Source organism: Hyla sarda, chromosome 6, assembly GCF_029499605.1.
Source record: "Hyla sarda isolate aHylSar1 chromosome 6, aHylSar1.hap1, whole genome shotgun sequence".
NCBI classification, from domain to species: domain Eukaryota; kingdom Metazoa; phylum Chordata; class Amphibia; order Anura; family Hylidae; genus Hyla; species Hyla sarda.
This window is the reverse complement of record NC_079194.1, coordinates 287,538,800-287,559,595: the sequence shown is the minus strand read 5'-3', so window position 1 is coordinate 287,559,595 and position 20,796 is coordinate 287,538,800. Positions and strand designations below refer to the sequence as shown.

The following is a 20,796-nucleotide window of genomic DNA, read 5'->3' as shown; positions in this document are numbered from 1 at the left end:
TCCAGGTGTTGCAAAACTACAACTCCCAGAATGCCTGGACAGCCGAAGGCTGTCCAGGCATGCTGGGAGTTGAAGTTTTGCAACATCTGGAGGCACCTTGGTTGGCAAACACTGCCCTAGGCAATAGATAATATTGCCGCCCCCTTGACTCTGCCCATTGGCCAGCCCTTTGACATGCCACACCTTACTACTGGGGTGCCACACTGTAACAAACCTCCTCCTCATGCTGTTGGCTAAGGAAGTGGTTTGGACACCGGTTGTCTAACTTTGTTGTGGCAGGTAGAACGTTGCCCCCATCAAGAAAGCGCTCTAGGTAGCGGCCTATTTTGCCTATAGGCAGAGCCGTCCATGGTTGATCGGTAGATTGAGAGTTAAGAGGGCACGCTGGCGAGTATCCTATACATGTTATTTCCTTTTTTCACTTAAAGTGTTGCCATATGATAATACCATGGTCAATCGAGCCATGTGACTTGTGGTATCCCGTGGAGGGGGATGGTGATGGTGAAGCAAGGCATGCCGATAACAATCCTATAGAAATAACCTATAAAGGTGATTTAGATGTTATTATATTATTAATAAAATTTTTGTCTCACGGTGGGCGTCATAGTCTATAGGTGGAAGCTTAAATTGGCACTGTCATTAAAACTTAGATTTGCTATTGCTTTCCTTATGGTAAATAATAAATCATTCTAATGTAGTTTGTTAAAAAAAAAAAAAATAATTTATATGTTTTATTTGCGTTTAAAAAAAGCTGCCACTAGGTGTCTCCCTACTTGACCAGAGCACATTTCCCCCCATCTCTTGCACAGACTTTGGACTCCTGCTGGCCTGGCAGAAGTCCAAAATCAGGAAATGTCTGGAGTGCTGAGGGAGGTGTGTGCAGCCTTAGCCAATCATAGCTCATCTCACACTGAACTGCTCTGGCCTGTGTGTAGCAGAGTGAGGGAGGAAGTTCTCCCCTGTATGGCTTCAGATGATGTCACACCTGCTGGGGAACGCCCCTTCCCAGTCTATGGAGCTAACTGAGACTGAGCAGAAAATACAGAACAATATCAAGGTAGAAAAGTAAAAAAATAATAAAAATAAAGGCAGGGGGTGGTTTATCATGATGGGAGCAATATTTTTAAATATGTGAAACACTTTGCCTATTTGCTCATATATGTATACTACATTAATTCTTTGGCTTTGTTGGAGCTGATATCATTGGACTGGTGGAGGAGATGCCAGGGTGAATGTGCCAGGCCGCAGCTGTACAAAGTCTGCATTGTGATGTCTTCAGCAGTAGAAGCGGAGCTAGGAGAGACACACGGGGCTGAACACAGACCCTGCTGTGGGAAAGGGAGGTTTCCAAAGTGAAGAGGTATTTCGGATTACAGTCACCTGGTTGTAGATGCCAAGACCCAGATATAGAACAGGAAAATGACTCGGCTAAAAGAAGGATTTGCAAGAAGATGCTTCATGCCCAAGAGCCAGACGTGTAAAATACCATCATACTGTAGGGTTTATGGAGATGGAAAGTGATGGTCTTAGGGGCGTATAAAGAAGTGAGTGGGCATTTTACAATGGGCATGCTTCTGGTGCTGGTTAACTACACCATTCCCCTATCCACAGGGCCGGCTCTGCCTATAGGCAAAATAGATAAAATGAGACTTCCCCCAACACCAGCAAGATAAAACAAGCGTTGAGACCAGGATAAAATCGAGGGATTTTTATTACCCACAATGCAATGCGTTTTGCAGAAATTCCACTTCTTCAGGCAACTGAAGAAGCAGAATTTCCGCGAAACGCGTTGCATTGTGGGTAATAAAAATCCCTCAATTGTATCCTGGTCTCAGTACTTGTGTCATCTTGCTTGTGTTGGAGAAAGTCTAATTTTATCAGTTTTATGTTGGCGTGGAGTGTCTGCAGAGACCCATCATTGCTATACCCTAATCCATGGTTGTATTTGCATGGAGTACAACTCACCTCGGTAAGCACAGTTCTTACCTGAAGGTATCACACTACGGAGCGCATCCTGTTGTTTTTTATCTTAATAGCCAAAATAGGCAGCTGCCTAGAGTGCCCTCATGATGGGGTGCTGCTCTGCCTGCTGCAATAAAGTTAGCCAGCATCTGAAGCACCTGCCCATCTGAAGCACCTGCCCATCAAGCAAAAGCCCACCACACTACCCCCACCCCACCCGTACTATAATAATCTTAATTTTTCAGTCTGCTGGAGGAGCGCAGCGCTCCCTCTGAGGCAGACAGGGGCGATCACTAAAGTCAGGTCTGTCCAACACCCTGATATTGCGCGTGTCTCCATATATCGGGAGGAGCCAATGGGCAGGGTCAAGGGGCGGCAATATTAGCTTTCGCCTAGGGTGGCAAAAATCCTTGCACTAGGCCTGCCTATCCACCTAAACGGAAGGGCTTGTTTCATGTACCCCCCTCTATCTCTATAACCCACTTTCCTGTTTGCTAAATATTACAAGGCATCTGGGCATAGCCATCATGGGAATAGTCCAATATGTGTCCAGGGGGGCTGATTACCAAGGGGGTGCCATCTAGACACTATTCTTTGGCCAGGGTATTTAGGGCTAGGGAGCAGGGAACTGGCCAGACTATAGATTTCATATAGATGCAGCCAATCAAGGCTCTAAAGGTCTCCATACACTTTAACCTAAAGTCCAAAAGTCCTCTCAACCCAACAACTATGGTGGGAATGGCCGACTGTCTAAGGCATATGTGTCCTCCCAATTCTTGACAGATGATGTTGAAGGAGAGAAGGGTCAGGCATGTTAGATTTCTGCTGCCCAGGCCTTTTGTTTTCGGAGATTTAAAGAGTACCTTTCATAAATTTTTTTTGATATGTTAGAGCTGATTGTATATAGAAAAACTTTGTAATTGGATTTAATAAAAATAAATTGCTTCCTTTTATGTGTATTTTCATTTTGAAAATGTGGCCACTTGGGGTCTCCCTAGGAGTCCCTGTCCGCAAGCTTTTTCATTGATTTCGGACTCACGCCGGCCTGACAGTGAGTCCGAAATTTCAGCGCTGGCTGAGCACGTAATGAGCTCAGCGCAGCTCCCCGCCTGTGAATCAGGCGGGAGCGCTGTGCTCACACACATACCCCTCAGGGCTCTGTACACTGAGGACAAGAAGGGCTCTGTACACTGAGGACAAGCAGGGCTCTGTACACTGAGGACAAGAAGGGCTCTGTACACTGAGGACAAGCAGGGCTCTGTACACTGAGGACAAGCAGGGCTCTGTACACTGAGGACAAGCAAGGCTCTGTACACTGAGGAAAAGCAGCGCTCTGTACACTGAGGACAAGCAGGGCTCTGTACACTGAGGACAAGCAGGGCTCTGTACACTGAGGACAAGCAGGGCTCTGTACACTGAGGACAAGCAGGGCTCTGTACACTGAGGACATGCAGGGCTCTTTACACTGAGGACAAGCAGGGCTCTATACACTGAGGACAAGCAGGGCTCTGTACACTGAGGACAAGCAGGGCTCTGTACACTGAGGACAAGCAGGGCTCTGCACACTGAGGACAAGCAGGGCTCTGTACACTGAGGACATGCAGGGCTCTTTACACTGAGGACAAGCAAAGCTCTGTACACTGAGGACAAGCAGGGCTCTGTACACTTAGGACAACCGGGGCTCTGCGCTCACACATATACCCCTCAGGGCTCTATACACTGAGGACAAGCGGCGCTCTGTACACTGAGGACAAGCAGGGCTCTGTACACTGATAACAAGCAGCGCTCTGTACACTGAGGACAAGCAGGGCTCTGTACACTGATAACAAGCAGCGCTCTGTACACTGAGGACAAGCAGGGCTCTGTACACTGAGGACAAGCAGGGTTCTGTACACTGAGGACAAACAGGGCTCTTTACACTGGAGGACAAGCAGGGCTCTGTACACTGAGGACAAGCAGGGCTCTGTACACTGAGGACAAGCAGGGCTCTGTACACTGAGGACAAGCGGGGCTCTGTACACTGAGGACAAGCGGGGCTCTGTACACTGAGGACAAGCAGGGCTCTGTACACTGAGGACAAGCAGGGTTCTGTACACTGAGGACAAACAGGGCTCTTTACACTGGAGGACAAGCAGGGCTCTGTACACTGAGGACAAGCAGGGCTCTGTACACTGAGGACAAGCAGGGCTCTGTACACTGAGGACAAGCGGGGCTCTGTACACTGAGGACAAGCGGGGCTCTGTACACTGAGGACAAGCGGGGCTCTGTACACTGAGGACAAGCAGGGCTCTGTACACTGAGGACAAGCAGGGCTCTGTACACTGAGGACAAGCAGGGGTGCTCTTTAAGGCTCTGCCAGAACTTTTTAAGAAGACATGAACATCTGGCTGTGGCAAATATTTATATGTGGAGACAGAGAGAGATACTTGTTGACCAAATGAACGTTCAGCCAACAGCTACTGAAAGTATGGCCACCTTAAACCTCTTTTCACAGAGCTCATGTGCCACCTCTATGGTACATCCACCTCCTTGGTACATCCACCTCCACCTCTATGGCACATCCACCTCTTTGGTACATCCACCTCCACCTCTATGGCACATCCACCTCTTTGGTACATCCACCTCCACGGTACATCCACCTACACCTCTATGGCACATCCATCTCTTTGGTACATCCACCTCCACGGTACATCCACCTCCACCTCCACGGTACATCCACCTCCACCTCTATGGTACATCCACCTCTTTGGTACATCCACCTCTATGGTACATCCACCTCCACCTCTATGGTACATCCACCTCTATTCATGGTTAATTCTACAGTAGGAGTCCAGATAGAATGGTGAAGAACTTGTAAATGGTCCTCTTCTCTTCATGGTCATGAGTTATGACTAACAACATACATTAGAGATCTGATCTAAGATGACAACTTTGTAGTACCAGTCCTACCAGTATAGGGTCTTTTACCAGAATCCTCCACTGTTTTGTTTGGCAAGATAACCCTTGTTTTGATGAACTCAAAACATACCCACCAATATATACCCACATTTCCATGAGGCTGAGGACCTTTTTGGCAAGTCTCATCTTTTCAATATAACACCGTAGAGACACTTTAAAGGAGTATTCCGCTGCCCCAGCGCTCGGAACATTTTGTTCCGAATGCTTGGAGCGGGCAATGGGGGGGGGGGGTTTATGACATCACAGCCACGTCCCTTGTGATATCACGTCACACCCCCTCAATGCAAGTCTATGGGAGGGGGTGTGGTGTATACCATGCCCCCTCCCATAGGCTTGCATTGAGGGGGCGTGATGTGGCGAGGGGCGTGGCCATGACATCACGACCCCCGCCGCCCACACCCAGTGTTCTAAATGAACGCTGGGTGCTGCACAGAGATCGCGGGCGTCCCAGCAGCGGGACCCCCACAATCAGATATCTTATCCCCTATCCTTTGGATAAGGGATAAGATGTCTAGGGGCAGAGTACCCCTTTAAGACTATCTACATCCACCCTTGGTGACAATGGCCGATTTCTGTTCCGTCTTTAATCTAACAAGAGTTTTGCACTTCATATGTGACGCGTTCAAAGAGTCATATGGAGGCAACATATTTAGTTTACGAGCACCGTGATGTAAATTTCTCATATACATTTCTTTGCTTATCTTTATAACTCAGATGGAAAAGAACAAAGAACAAGAGTCGTACAACAATATATAAAGTGGGACACGGTCTAAGGCAACTTCAAGGATAGCGTGTTCTTGTAGATGCAAGGCTACTCCAACGCATTATCAGCATTGATGTGTATATACACATATACATATATATATATATATATATATATATATATATATACAGAACGACAGAAGTATCTCTCAATGTTAACGGAATATATTCATCTAGGAGATACAGATGAGACGGTACTTCTATATTGCTGCAGAGGGGATTGGACTTGCACGGGTCACTGACTGGTCACTTGGCTGTCACTGTGAAACATTGCTCTTTCAGCAATAAATGACCCTGTTTTCTTTTCCTTCTACAGCTGACTTATCGGAAGAGAGAATCTCAATAAAAGTTGAACCAAGATTTCTTCCAAGACTTTGACCTGTCATTACTACTGGGCCAAGATTTGCCCATTTTATGGTAAGCACCTACAAAAGATTTAGAACCATATTATAAACCATTGTGGCAAACTGAGTTGATATTTGGGTGAGAAGGGGGCTCCCTAATTTAGGACCTCCATACATTTCTTAAAGGGTACCTCTCATTAAATAAACTTTTGATATATTTTAGATTAATGAATGTTGAATAACTTTCCAATAGCATGTTAATGAAAAATATGCTTCTTTCTATTGTATTTTTCCCGATCAGTCCTGTCAGCAAGCATTTCTGACTCATGCTGGAGTCCTAAACACTCAGAGCTGCCAGCCTGCTTTGTTCACAGCCAAACAGGTTGTGAACAAAGCAGGCTGGCAGCTCTGAGTGTTCTCCTTTGTGAACAAAGCAGACTGGCAGCTCGTAGTGTTTAGGACTCCAGCATGAGTCTGAAATGCTTGCTGCCAGGACTGGTAGGGAGACCCCTAGTGGTCATTTCTTCAAAGTGGAAAATTATATAGAAAGAAGCATATTTTTTAATAACATGCAATTGTAAAGTTATTCTGCATACATTAATCTATAATATATCAAAATATTTTTGATGAGAGGTACCCTTTAAAGCAGGGACCATCTACAGAATGCTTCTCACTCTAAGACCTTATGTCCAAGCTTTTTTAGCTTAAGGCAAATCTCGGGTAACATTTTTACAACTTCCCTATGCAGTTTTCCCCGTGTAGGTTAGAACCAAACTGATGTTAGTTTAAGTCCTGGATGTAGGACCCCGTTGTAGGTAGTTTGTCCCTATATGTAAGACCAGCTGTAGGCAGTTTATATTCTGTAGGTAGGACCTGCTATAGGTAGCTTTCCCCATGTATATAGCCCCCCTTGTAGCTCTCCCCCCGTATAAAGGGCCTTCTGTAGGTAGCTTTTCACCTGTTTATAGGTCCCCCTGTAGTTATATTGCCCCCCTTGCAGTTAGTTTTCCCCCTGTAGATAGCTTTTCCCCTGTATGAAGGCCCCTCCCCCCCAAGGTGAAAAAAAAACTACATCTTAGTACCCCCACATTCATCAGCATATTCTCCAGTTTCTCTACCTATGGGACATGTATGATCATGTCATCATGCACGCCCCAGAAGAACTGACATTCCCGGCTCAAGTGGCTGCAGGCAGTGTCACTAGAGGTTGGAAGCCCCTGGAGACCTCACAGTTAGGACATGCTAGGACCCACCAGACTTCCACAGCACACCAGTTGGGAACCACTGCTCTAGAAGACCTAATACACTGCTCAAAAAACATAAAGGGAACACTAAGATAACACATCCTAGATCTGAATGAATGAACAAATCGTATGAAATACTTTCGTCTTTACATAGTTGAATTCGCTGACAACAAAATCACACAAAAATTATCAATGGAAATCAAATGTATCAACCCCTGGAGGTCTGGATATGGAGTCACACTCAAAATCACAGTGGAAAACCCCACTACAGGCTGATCCAACTTTATGTAATGTCCTTAAAACAAGTCACAATGAGGCTCAGTAGTGTGTGTGGCCTCCACGTACCCGTATGACCTCCCTACAACGCCTGGGCATGCTCCTGATGAGGTGGTGGATGGTCTCCTGAGGGATGTCCTCCCAGACCTGGACTAAAGCATCCGCCAACTCCTGGACAGTCTGTGGTGGATGGAGCGAGACATGATGTCCCAGATGTGCTCAATCGGATTCAGGTCTGGGGAACGGGCGGGCCAGTCCATAGCATCAATGTCTTCCTCTTGCAGGAACTGCTGACACACTCCAGCCACATGAGGTCTAGCATTGTCTTGCATTAGGAGGAACCCAGGGCCAACCGCACCAGCAAATGGTCTCACAAGGGGTCAGAGGATCTCATCTCGGTACCTAATGGCAGTCAGGCTACCTCTGGCAAGCACATGGAGGGCTGTGCGGCCCCCCAAAGAAATGCCACCCCACACCATTATTGACCCACCGTCAAACCGGTCATGCTGGAGGATGTTGCATGCAGCAGAACGTTCTCCATGGCGTCTCCAGACTCTTTCACGTTTGTCACATGTGTTCAGTGTGAACCTGCTTTTATCGGTGAAGAGCACAGGGCGCCAGTGGTGAATTTGCCAATCTTGGTGTTCTCTGGCAAATGCCAAACATCCTGCACGGTGTTGGGCTGTAAGCACAACCCCCACCTGTGGACGTCGGGCCCTCATACCACCCTTATGGAGTCTGTTTCTGACCATTTGAGTGGACACATGCACATTTGTGGCCTGCTGGAGGTCATTTTGCAGGCTCTGGCAGTGCTCCTCCTTGCACAAAGGCGGAGGTAGCGGTCCTGCTGCTGGGTTGTTGCCCTCCTACGGCCTCCTCCACATCTCCTGATGTACTGGCCTGTCTCCTGGTAGCGCCTCCATGCTCTGGACACTACGCTGACAGACACTGCAAACCTTCTTTCCACAGCTCACATTGATGTGCCATCCTGGATGAGCTGCACTACCTGAGCCACTTGTGTGGGTTGTAGACTCCGTCTTATGCTACCACTAGAGTGAAAGCACTGCCAGCATTCAAAAGTGACCAAAACATCAGCCAGGAAGCATAGGAACTGAGAAGTGGTCTGTGATCACCACCTACAGAACCACTCCTTTATTGGGGGGTGTCTTGCTAATTGCCTATCATTTCCACCTGTTGTCTGTTCCATTTGCACAACAGCATGTGAAATTGATTGTCAATCAGTGTGTCTTCCTGAGTGGACAGTGGGATTTCACAGAAGTGTCATTGACTTGGAGTTACATTGTGTTGTTTAAGTGTTCTCTTTATTTTTTTGAGCAGTGTATATCCTGCTATATAGAGACAGCAATTTGCTACCATGTAATACTTTATTTCTCCTGTGGTGGCGCTGCTTGAACCACTACTGACGAGTTTCAAAGCAGATTGCTTAGCTACAGCTTTTGTTATTGGGCCTGGATCACATAGACCTATTTTATGAGCTGTAATTGGCCCTTTAAAAAGGTTCAGGGTCAACTCCTATCCCAATTTTCAATTTTAATGGTTGCTGGGAACCTGTACATTTCTCTTTCTTTCACGCGAAAAAAAGTATAAAAAAAAAATAAAATAATCCCATGCATTTTCAATTCGAGATAAAAAGAATGCAATTGAAATGCCTAGTTTTGTATGTAAAGATCACAGGTGAGGTGGTGGATTTGACCTTAGTGAAGTCAATGCCGCAAAAATGCTTCAAAAATACAGGAATCCCCCAAAACTGCTTAGTGCCAGAGTGAAGCTATGGATATACCGTATTTTTCGCCGTATAAGACGCACTTTTTCTTCCGTTCAGTTTTTGGGGGGGAAAAGTTGGTGCGTCTTATACGGCGAATACCTGCGGCCATCAATGGCCGGGACCCGCCGCTAATACAGGACATTACCGATCGCGGTGATGCCCTGTATTAACCCTTCAGACTCGGCGATCAAAGTTGACCGCCGCATCTGAAGCGAAAATAACACTAACCCGGCTGCTCAGTCGGGCTGTTTGGGACTGCCGCAGTGAAATCGCGGCGTCCCGAACAGCTTACAGGACACCGGGAGGGACCTTACCTGCCTCCTCGGTGTCTTCTCCGTTCCGGGATCCCCTGCGCTCTCCTTCGACGTCATCACGTCGTCATCCAATAGGAGTGGCGTGCGTAGCGGCGTGATGACGGCGACGACGAGCATAGATCCCGGAGAAGAAGAAGTGCAGAGCATCGGGTACACCACGGGGACGCGGCGACAGCGAAGGAGCGACATCCAGGGCAGCGGTGATGGGTCCGGAGCGGCAGGGACACGCGAGTATTACCTCCTATACCAGTGGTCTTCAACGTGCGGACCTCCAGATGTTGCAAAACTACAACTCCCAGCATGCCCGGACAGCCGTTGGCTGTCCGGGCATGCTGGGAGTTGTAGTTTTGCAACATCTGGAGGTCCGCAGGTTGAAGACCACTGTTGGGTGCAGAATCTTTATTTTTTTTTGATTTTGCACCTATAAATTGGGTGCGTCTTATACGCCGGTGCGTCCTATAGGGCGAAAAATACGGTAACATGTGAAACCTTGACGTCTTTTGACGCCAGGACCTTGCGGTAAGTGCACCTTGAAATATTCCTTCACACAAAAGTACAAGTGAGAAGAACATCTCGTTACCTTGGAGCTGGTGGAAAATCTGATTCTTTTTCAAGGAGGAAATGATTTTTCTGCTGCCCATTAAATACGTCTTCTCCGAGCCTCGTAATCCATAAAAGTGAAATCTTTTTATGTGATTCTTATTGAGGAATTTTACAAGGCCGTAGAACGAGCAGCCCTGGCACAAGGTGCCTTTCCTTCTGTGTTGCGGGAACTGAGGACTCTAAAGTGTTATCAATAAGACCATTATACCGAATGTTGTCAAAAAGTCACAAAATATCACATAAATATCATAATACAGGTAACGAAGTGGCAATAAGTAACATTAGGGACGTCCCGATACCGATATTGGAGTACTTGTACTCGTGCAAATGTCCCCGATACCTAATCCGATACCTGCCGGCGGGACTCCCGCTATCAGGTATCACAGAGGTGCGGCAAGCCGCCTGCACTCTCCGCACTGATCAACGCCTAAAGGACGCAGGGTGTACATTTACGCCCTGTGCCCACTTCCGAGCTATGCAGTGCGCTCAGCAGCTGAGTGCACGTTACAGCCGGGACCCGCATTAACCTTTTAGATGCCGCAATCAAAGTAGATCGCGGCATCCAAAAGTCCTGAGATTAACTGCCGGTTAGCTCAGGGATCACTGCAGTGAAATCGCGGTGTCCTGATCAGCTGAGAGGACGGCCGGAGGTCCCTTCCCGTGCTCCGTGCCGTCCGATCGTCGTTCCTTTACTGTAGGCAGCCGTGGCAGGCAGTAGTAAAGGAGCACCGATAACACTGATCAACGCTATGCTATGGCATATCGTTGATCAGTGTATGCAATCTACGGATTGCAAGTAATAGTCTCCTACGGGGACTAAAAAATAGTAAATTAACCCCTTACCTAATAAAAATTTGAATCACCAGCCCTTTTCAAAAAGTTTACATAAAATAAAATAATAATAAAAAAATATATATATATAATATATATATATATATATATATATATACTGTATAAATATAAAAAAGCCTTTTTCTCTTATAAAAACTAATAAAATAAACCCTTTTTTCATTAAAAAAGAAAATAAATTAAAGAAAACCCTGTCACGTGACATCAGTAAGTACTTAAAAAAAGTATTGGTTAAAAACATGGTATTGGGACATCCTTATATAACATACACTGGGACATCATGTCTCGCTCCATCCACCACAGACTGTCCAGGAGTTGGCGGATGCTTTAGTCCAGGTCTGGAAGGACATCCCTCAGGAGACCATCCGCCACCTCATCAGGATCATGCCCAGGCATTGTAGGGAGGTTCATACGGGCACGTGGAGGCCACACACACTACTGAGCCTCATTGTGACTTGTTTTAAGGACATTACATAAAGTTGGATCAGCCTGTAGTGGGGTTTTCCACTATGATTTTGAGTGTGACTCCATATCCAGACCTCCATGGGTTGATACATTTGATTTCCATTGATAATTTTTGTGTGATTTTGTTGTCAGAGAATTCAACTATGTAAAGACGAAAGTATTTCATACGATTAGTCCATTCATTCAGATCTAGGATGTGTTATCCATGTGTTCCCTTTATGTTTTTTGAGCAGTGTAGTTCATAAGCTTGAAAAAAGACAAGAGCCCATCAAGTTCAACCTATAACCCTACTGTTGATCCAGAGCAAGAACTAAAAAAGATGCGTCTGTTCTATCACGGTGTCCTACGGATGTTGTAGCAGGTGCAACTGTGCTCTCTCTAAATAGCCCTAAAAGTAAAAAATTGGTAAAACTGGTATAAAAAAAATAAAATAAATAAAAAACCTACAAAGGCTTGTGGCTCAAATATTGCAAATATGAGGACAGGGGAGAGCATACCAGTTATGGCTGCTGAAGACCTACCTGGTAAGGAGAACGATGGTTCAGGGAGCCACGGTCTGGAGTCCAGATATGAATTGAATGACGCCTGTGGAGTGAACGTATACTAGATAAAGTTTCAACATAAAACAATACATGCACTCACCGCACAGTACGTGTCTGCGGGTCCAGAAGTCCGGGCTCATGGGGAGATATAGACGGAAGCTGAGAAAGCGTTGGCTCTGAGCACTCCTCAGCGGCCGACTATGTCTCCCCGTGAGCCTGGACTTCTGGACCCGCAGGCAGGTGCGGTGAGTGCATGTATTATTTTATTGTATTGCTATATATATATATATATATATATATATATATATAGCACTAATGCTGCAGAGAGGCAGTGAGCACCATCTAATACCAGGGCCTACATGCAACCCCTATGACTAAATCCTTACCCACAAGGGTCACTAAGGCTACTTTAAATGGTAGTTTGATGGCCAACTCCTCAAGAGCGATAACGGATGCCAATATCTAAAAATTTAGGTCAACAGAATTTATCGTGATATGAAGATGTAAATTGAGTAAAAGGGTGGAACACTTGGAAATTGAATGGCTTCGACCTGGTTTAAAGGGGTACTCCACCCCTAGACATCTTATCCACTATACAAAGGAAAGGGGATAAGATGTATGATCGCGGGTGGGTGAAAACCATTTAAAAGTGTCAATCTTTATTGTTAAAGGGGTACTCCGCTGAAAAACAAGTTTTTTTCCATATCAACTGGATCCTGAAAGTTAAACAGATTTGTAAATGACTTCTATTAAATAATCTTAATTTCTTCTGAAGCATACAGCAGCTGGAAGGATTGAGTTATTATTTTCTATCTGACCACAGTGCTCTCTGCTGACACCTCTGTCCATGTCAGGAACTGTTTAGAGCAGGAACAAATCCCCATAGCAAACCTCTCCTGCTTCAGACAGTTCCTGATATGGACAGAGGTGTCAGCAGAGAGCACTGTGGTCAGACAGAAAAGAACTACAACAACTTCCTCTGTAGTACTGTATACAGCAGCTGATAAGTACTGGAAGGATTAAATATAAGTAATTTACAAATCTGTTTAACTTTCTGGCACCAGTTGATTTGAAAAAAATAATAACAATAATTTCCACCGAGTACCCCTTTAATATTATTAACCATGGCTTTACCCCCTGACCTCGATCCATAAACCCATAGTTCTCAAAAGAAATTTAGTGTAGAACCGGAACAGTGCTGAGACTTGTAGTCCCTCTATTGGGTGCTCTGCTTCCCGAAGTAAAGAGGCGACACTTCAAGTCCAGTCGCTGTTTTCTTATTTGCTCATTCGTCCTATAAACTGCTAGCAGGAGGAGTGAATAAAAAACATTGATTGGACTTTTTTTTTTTTTTTTTTGGAGTTTCGCATCTCTGTTTTAGATATTGCATAGTTTTTGTGTCATATTTTTTTTTAGCATAAGTCAACCTTAAAGAGGTACTCCGGTGGAAAACTTTTTTTTTTTTTAAATGAACTGGTGCCAGAAAGGTAAACAGATTTGTAAATTACTTCTATTAAAAAATCTTAATCCTTACAGTACTTTTTAGCAGCTGTTTTCTACAGAGGAAAATCTTTATTTTTTGAATTTCTTTTTTGACTTGTCCACAGTGCTCTCTGCTGACACCTGATGCCCATATCAGGAACTGTCCAGAGCAGGAGAAAATCCCCATAGTAAACCTATGCTTCTCTGGACAGTTCCTGATATGGACAGAGGTGTCAGCAGAGAGCACTGTGGACAACACAAAAAAGAAATTAAAAAAGTAAAGAATTTTCTCTGTAGCATACAGCTGCTAAGATACTAAAAGGATTAAGATTTTTTACTAGAAGTAATTTACAAATCTGTTTAAGTTTCTGGTACCAATTCATTTAAAAAAAAAAAAAAAAGTTTTCCACCGGATTACCCTCTTAAAGAGATACTCCGCTGCTAGAGATCTTATCCCTTATACAAAGAATAGGGGATAAGATGTCTGATCGCAGGGGTCCCCGGATGACACGCCCCCTCCCATAGACATGAATGGAGGGGGCGCGGCTTGACGTCACGAGCAGCCATGGCCATGAAGTCACGATCATAGCCTCCGGCTCGGAGCATTCTGAACAAAATGTTCAGTATGCTGGAGCACCGGAGTACCCTTTTAATAGGGTTAAGGAAGTAGAAGGTAGGTCTACGAGCAGTAATTCCAAGACGGACTTATCTGGGCAGTGAGCACCACACTTCAACCAGACGATCGGTAAGGGTGTGCGTCTCTCCCCACTGATCTTTGCAGAACAGCCGGAGACTACCACTGGACTCTCACATTGAACTCTAAGATTTCCATTGTACTTATACAATGTTACTAATGAGCGCCCAAATAAGTTAGTGGTGTCTCCTAGTCACAGCACACTATGCTGACTGGTTATACTCCCGTGGAGACTTCCTACTATTTTACTGATGCTGTACGTTTATGATGAGAGTTTTAATAGTTGTATTTCCTGTGCATAACAAAAAATTTTTGTGTCCTCCACATAGGTACAGTAAACAACAGAATAACTTGAAGAGGCTTAATGACGGTTTCCAGCCATGCAATGTTCTTGGAAGGCTGTCCTCTTACTAGCGCTAGCCTCCGTTGCTATTCAGTACACAGCCATCCGGACCTTTACCACCAAATCCTTCCACATGTGCCCAATCCCTAACCCAAATAACTGCACCCCCGGGCAAGACCCTACAGAATCTCCCGATCGTCTCTGTGAGGATGGTCAGTTGATAATCTCTAATAGTTCGAGAAAGACTCATATCCTTATCTTGGCGACTACTCGCAGTGGCTCTTCCTTTGTAGGACAACTCTTCAATCAACACACAGATGTCTTCTACTTGTTTGAGCCACTTTACCATGTTCAGTATACCCTGATACCCAAAATGACTCCTAGTAAGAGCGCCACTGATAGGCGAGTGATGTTGGGTGCAAGCAGAGACCTTTTAAGAAGTCTATATGACTGTGACTTGTATTTCATGGAGAACTACATAAAGCCACAACCAGTCAACCATACTACAGACAGGTTATTTAGAAGAGGAGCCAGCAAAGCTCTGTGCTCCCCACCAGTCTGTGATGCCCTGGGACCCACCGACATTTATCTAGAAGAGGGGGACTGTGTTAAAAAATGTGGAAGCCTAAATTTGACCTTGGCAATGGATTCGTGCAAAGAGCATGGACACGTGGCTATCAAAACAGTGCGGGTCCCAGAGGTTAATGACTTAAGAGCATTGGTGGAAGATCCCAGGCTAAACCTAAAGGTCATCCAGTTGGTAAGAGACCCAAGAGGCATATTGGCTTCTCGTAGTGAGACATTTAGGGACACTTATAGGTTGTGGAGGATCTGGAGGGCCACTGGTCGTAGACCATACAATTTGGACATAACCCAGCTGACAACAGTCTGTGAGGACTTCTTAAATTCTGTGTCAACAGGGCTAAGCCGGCCTCCTTGGTTGAAAGGCCGATACATGCTCTTGAGATATGAAGATCTGGCTAGGAACCCCATGAAAAAGATGGAGGAGATCTATGACTTTGTGGGTATTCCACTGGATGTCAATGTCGAAAGATGGATAATGAATAACACTCGAGGAGACCAGTCTTCGGCCAAACACAAATATGGCACAGTACGGAACTCTGCCGCCACAGCTGAAAGCTGGAGACTAACATTATCATATGACATTGTAGAATTCACCCAGAACGCCTGTCGACAAGTACTGGTCCAACTGGGTTACAAAACTGTGAGTTCTTCCCAGGACTTGAGGAACCTTTCCTACAGCCTCATTGAGGACAGATCTTTTACCCCTTTTTTGTGATAGTTAATTTAATGGTAACAAAAGACTGAAGATATTACCAACAACTGAGAGAATAATGTTGGAAAAATATATTTTTTATACGAGATTCCCCTTCTTCTTCTTGTTTCTTGCTCTGGGGAAAAAAAGTAAATAAAATAAAACAATAAAAGTTGCACTACCGAGGGAGGGGGGTCATAAAGCACATGAAACAAAATGAGGGACTATACCTCTGCGAAACTTGAAAATGTTTTAGTAGTTCAGTTCAATATAAAAAGGATCATAAAAAGGTCAACAATGTTCTGACCGAGACTTCATGGGACGTCAACCATGGAGAGGCACTGGTTGGTCAGCAGTTGCCATAACACTATCGAGCTAACTTCCATAGAATAATGGTATGTAGAAGGTTTCCTTGTCCCCATAGGTCACAATAGTTTCTTATATGGTTGCAGAGGGTGTTATAATGTTTACATAAACCAAAACACAAGGTATATTCCTCTGATGTGTACGACTGCACTGACTGTCTGGTCTATACTGTACAGGACTCCGGCTGAAGGAATTTGCACAAATATTTTTTGATCATGTTGTATTATTTATAAATGTTTATAAAGATGCATTGAAGATGATTATTGTGTCTTTTATGATTGGGATCTGTAGAACTGACACGGAAAATTATATGGATTTATATATGTAACATTTTCAAAATAAAGAGGAAGTCAGCAAGTATAATGCTTCATAAATGGTAATAAATGACATAATAGATTCAGGTTGCCAGAATATTAACTTTATATGATGGTTTCAAGGTTGGATTGGAAAAAAAAAACGAAACAAAAAAAAATTACTTAATTACTCAACTTATTGATCCAAGGAAATGGCTGTTAAATGGCCGTTCACAGGGCCAGGACTATGGGTAGGCAAGGATAGGCACCCATCTAAGGCGCCACTGCCTACCTGGCCCAGGGGGTTAGACTGCTGGTGATCGCTAGGACAGGGGAATCCAGGGCAACTGCTCAGATCACGGGACGAGCCGGCCACCAATTGCAACTGCAGGCGTGTCCTTGAAAGTTGTGATGAAGAATAAAGGCACTGGCTCCTTGCCCCATCAGTTACTCTGGTAGGCATTAGTGTGGCCCTAGGCCCCTGTTAGAGGCCCCTGTCTACTTAGAGTACCTATCTACCTACTGACATCACCTACTGGGGGCTTATATCTAATTACCTGGGGAACCTATCAATATCTATCTATAGGTTCCCTCAATATCTATCTATAGGTTCCCTTAGAAGGTAGATAGGAGCCATGGGAAGCTATGATGGAGCTGGCTCCTTACCCCATCACTTACTCTTGTAGGCTGCAAGGTGCCTCAGGCCCCTATTAGGGGCAACTATCTATCCAATGGCTAAAACTACCTACCTACTGGGGGAATTATTTACTTACTGAAGGGGCCTAGCTACCAGGGACCTAGCTATCTTTTGGGGGGGGGGGGCGGGGCGCTACCTATCTACACAAAGGGCAAGATAACAGTGGTCAGACAATGATGGCATATCTTAGTGTTATGCAAACAAAATCTATTCTAAATCATCAAGGACCAGATAAGATGGCGGGCATATGAGGCATGTACCCTGGTGCATCCACAATCATGGGTACCACCTATCCTATCTGACTGGATGGTGATCTTATCCAGCCAGGAAAAAGTAGAGAGGTGACCATTTACGCTTGGAGCTTTTCTTTTGATGTCTAAGAGACTCACTGACATGGCTTTTTCCATCACCTTAGCGGAGCATCTCCTATACATGGCTGTAATAAGAACTATGGTAAGGTCTGGGTCCGAGAGGTGGGATTAGGGCCAAACAAAATTTTGGTCTTCAACAACCTTGATCTGGCTCTGGAGACAACACATATAACACATTTCTGCTAGCTTTACATTGCTTCTTTTTTCTTTGTTGGTTCCTTATGTAAGTGTAGACAGTTTCCTTTTTCTGGAAGATCTGCCAAAAACAAGATAAGCTGAAACCTCCAAATGATATTGCGGTAAAAACATATGATAGGAAAATATGCACAAGCCAATAAAAACTCAGGACATTTTTTTTACATGAATTGAGATCTGATCAACTTTTGGGAATAAACATTTTTTTTTTAAATACTATTTGTGCCAAAAAACAACTTTGAACTACAATAAAAGTGTCACAATATTTAACCCTGTTACAGCCGAGTTGACACACCAAGGTCTTGAGTATGGTGCGAGCATATTCCATTTGGCCCCAATCAATAATAAACTTGTCTAAATTAATTTGCAAAAAAAAGTGGTGCAAACTATGCCAAAAAACTGTTGTATCCATAATAATAAATCTGACCCATTATTTCCAATTTAAGAAGACTTGGAACCCTGGAGAATCAAAAAAGCTCCATCCCAGAAGAACATCCAATGAACTATGGGCGATTCCAGTCTCAGCCGAGGTCAGTAATCATAATACCACAATGCAGAAGGCCAAGAATTTTACTTAGTCTATTATTTCTGTACTGGTATCAGTTATTATTCAATGTTTTATTACTATGTGTTGTGACATCACTATGTGCATTATCATCCTACTGAGACACCACTGTTTGCTTGATCAGTGAGCTGTGACTTTACTAAGTGGGTTGTCCATGTTTGGGCTGTGACTGCTGTGTGATCATCTGGAAACTGTGATACTGTATATATGTTTTTATTATCACTACTAGGATATCTGGGTGCGCAATATCACTATATTGCAACATCATAGTGTGTATTATCCCCGTACTGTGATGTCACTGTGTGCATTATACCTATACAATGACATTACTGTGTGCATTATCCCAGGGGTCAGGTCCTGGAAAAAAAAGTGTGGGAACTCACCCAAGATTTCCACTCAAGGGCTGGTACTGGTAATGGGAACTGTGCTCCTGCTGTGGAAAAAGTGCAGGAACTCAGTTCCCACGTGTTCCTGCAGGACTTGAGCCCTGTATTATCCCCATATTGTGACATCACTGTTCATTGTCTCTATACCATAACATCACTGTGTGCATTATCCCTATACTGTGACATCATTGTTCATTGTCCCTATACCATGACACCACTGTGTGCGTTATCCCTGTACTGTGACATGACTGACTGTTCATTATATCTAAACCTTATCATCAATGTGTATATTATCCCTGTACTGTGACATCACTGTGTATTATCCCTGTACTGTAACATCACTGTGTGCATTATCTTTGTACTGTGACATCACTGTGTATTATCCCTGTACTGTAACATCACTGTGTGTATTATTCCTGTACTGTGACATCACTGTGTGTATTATTCCTGTACTGTGACATCACTGTGCATTATCCCTGTACTGTGACATCACTGTGTATTATCCCTGTACTGTGACGTCACTGTGTGCATTATCCTTGCACTGTGACATCACTGCATTGTCACAATACACACAGTACATTATATTGAGCATAATGGAATCCTCCCTGATTCTAGTCATAAAGAACTATCCCCGTAGGATGGTAGCATTAAGATATGAGTCAATAGCACACATACTTTTACTGCCTACTGCATACTTTTAGTTTTATACACCTCAGTTGTCCCTTTTTTCGAACAGGAACATTCAGGAGCTTTTTAATCTTTTCCATGACAACAAGAAGAGCTGGGTAGGATCTGAAATAGCTGTTATACGGTGTAATTGGTGAATCTCATAAATGCTTTATCAGAATTTAGGCTCACATTAGAGGAACTGTCTCTGCTCTATAATAACTGTTACATCTGCAAAATGACCGATTAGTCTATAATAGCATTTCTAAAACCAGCTTTTCTTCTCCAGGTGCCGGAGCGTACAGTAATTGTCACAGTTGCGTATGAATCAGTCAAGAAACTTTCTATTTCTTTTTTTTTTTTTAAAGTCATTATTTCGATTTTTCAATTTCAACGACATATAATACCAACAAGGTAAAAACAGAAAACAACAACCTCCATAGGTCCCAGAGACCAACACCATAATACACACAGGAGTTCAAGGAGGATTATACAATCACCAGCAGTAAAAAAAAAAAAGGGCTATACCTGAGACCCAGCTGGAGGAAAGCCCAACATAGACAGACAATAGCAAACATCTCGGCAACCCCAACCCGGCCCCCTCCCATAAGCAGCAACAAACCATAGGAGACCTACGGAGACAATCCAGCCAGGAGGTCAGCTGACACATCAAGTAAAAGCCAGGGGGTCCGCACCTTATCAAATTTCTTAGGGCATTTGTGACTCACATACAGTGCCTGGCACAACGGGACATATTTGTTGACCAGACTTAGGGTGCATTCACACCACGTTTTGTACATCCGGCGGGGGGAGGGGCAAACCGGATGTACAAAACGTGGTGACTCCATTTACTTTAATGACCCGACCGGAGTCAAACTGTGACTCCGGCCGGCTCAGTTTTGACCCGTATGCGGTTTCCTGACCGGACCTAAAACCGTAGTTTACTACGGTTTTAGGTCCGGTCCAAAACCACATACGGATCAAAAATGAGCTGACCGGAGTCACCGTTTGACTCCGTGTCATCCACATAAAGGGAAATCTTTTCTACAATATTACCCCTGGGGATACCACAGATAGTGGGATCCATACGGATGGCTGCCGCTAAAGGCTCCACCGCTAGCGCAAAAAGGAAAGGAGACATTGGACACCCATGCCTTGTGCCACGCCCAAGAGGGAAGGGAGCAGAAACATCCAGATAAGTGCGAATACGGGCCCTAGGGCTATCATATAAAAGGCAGACCCAAGCACAGAAGCAGGGATGAAACCAAACGCACCCAGGACTTCCCAAAGATAGGGCCATACCACTGAATCAAAGGCCTTGTAGACATCCAGACTAACCACCACTCCGATAGGAAAA

At 44.5% G+C, this 20,796-nt stretch overlaps 1 protein-coding gene across 1 annotated transcript in view; it reads left to right on the top strand.

Annotated features, from left to right (window-relative positions):
* The window catches only part of CHST1 (carbohydrate sulfotransferase 1), a 43,566-nt gene extending 26,918 nt beyond the window's left edge, over positions 1 to 16,648 (top strand). The window contains exons 2-3 of the mRNA XM_056527608.1: positions 5,999 to 6,099; positions 14,611 to 16,648. Of these exons, the coding sequence (XP_056383583.1) occupies positions 14,662 to 15,924 (1,263 nt within the window). The 5' untranslated portion in view covers positions 5,999 to 6,099; positions 14,611 to 14,661 and the 3' untranslated portion in view covers positions 15,925 to 16,648. The remainder of the gene's footprint in view (positions 1 to 5,998; positions 6,100 to 14,610) is intronic.
* Positions 16,649 to 20,796: the final 4,148 nt, after the last annotated feature.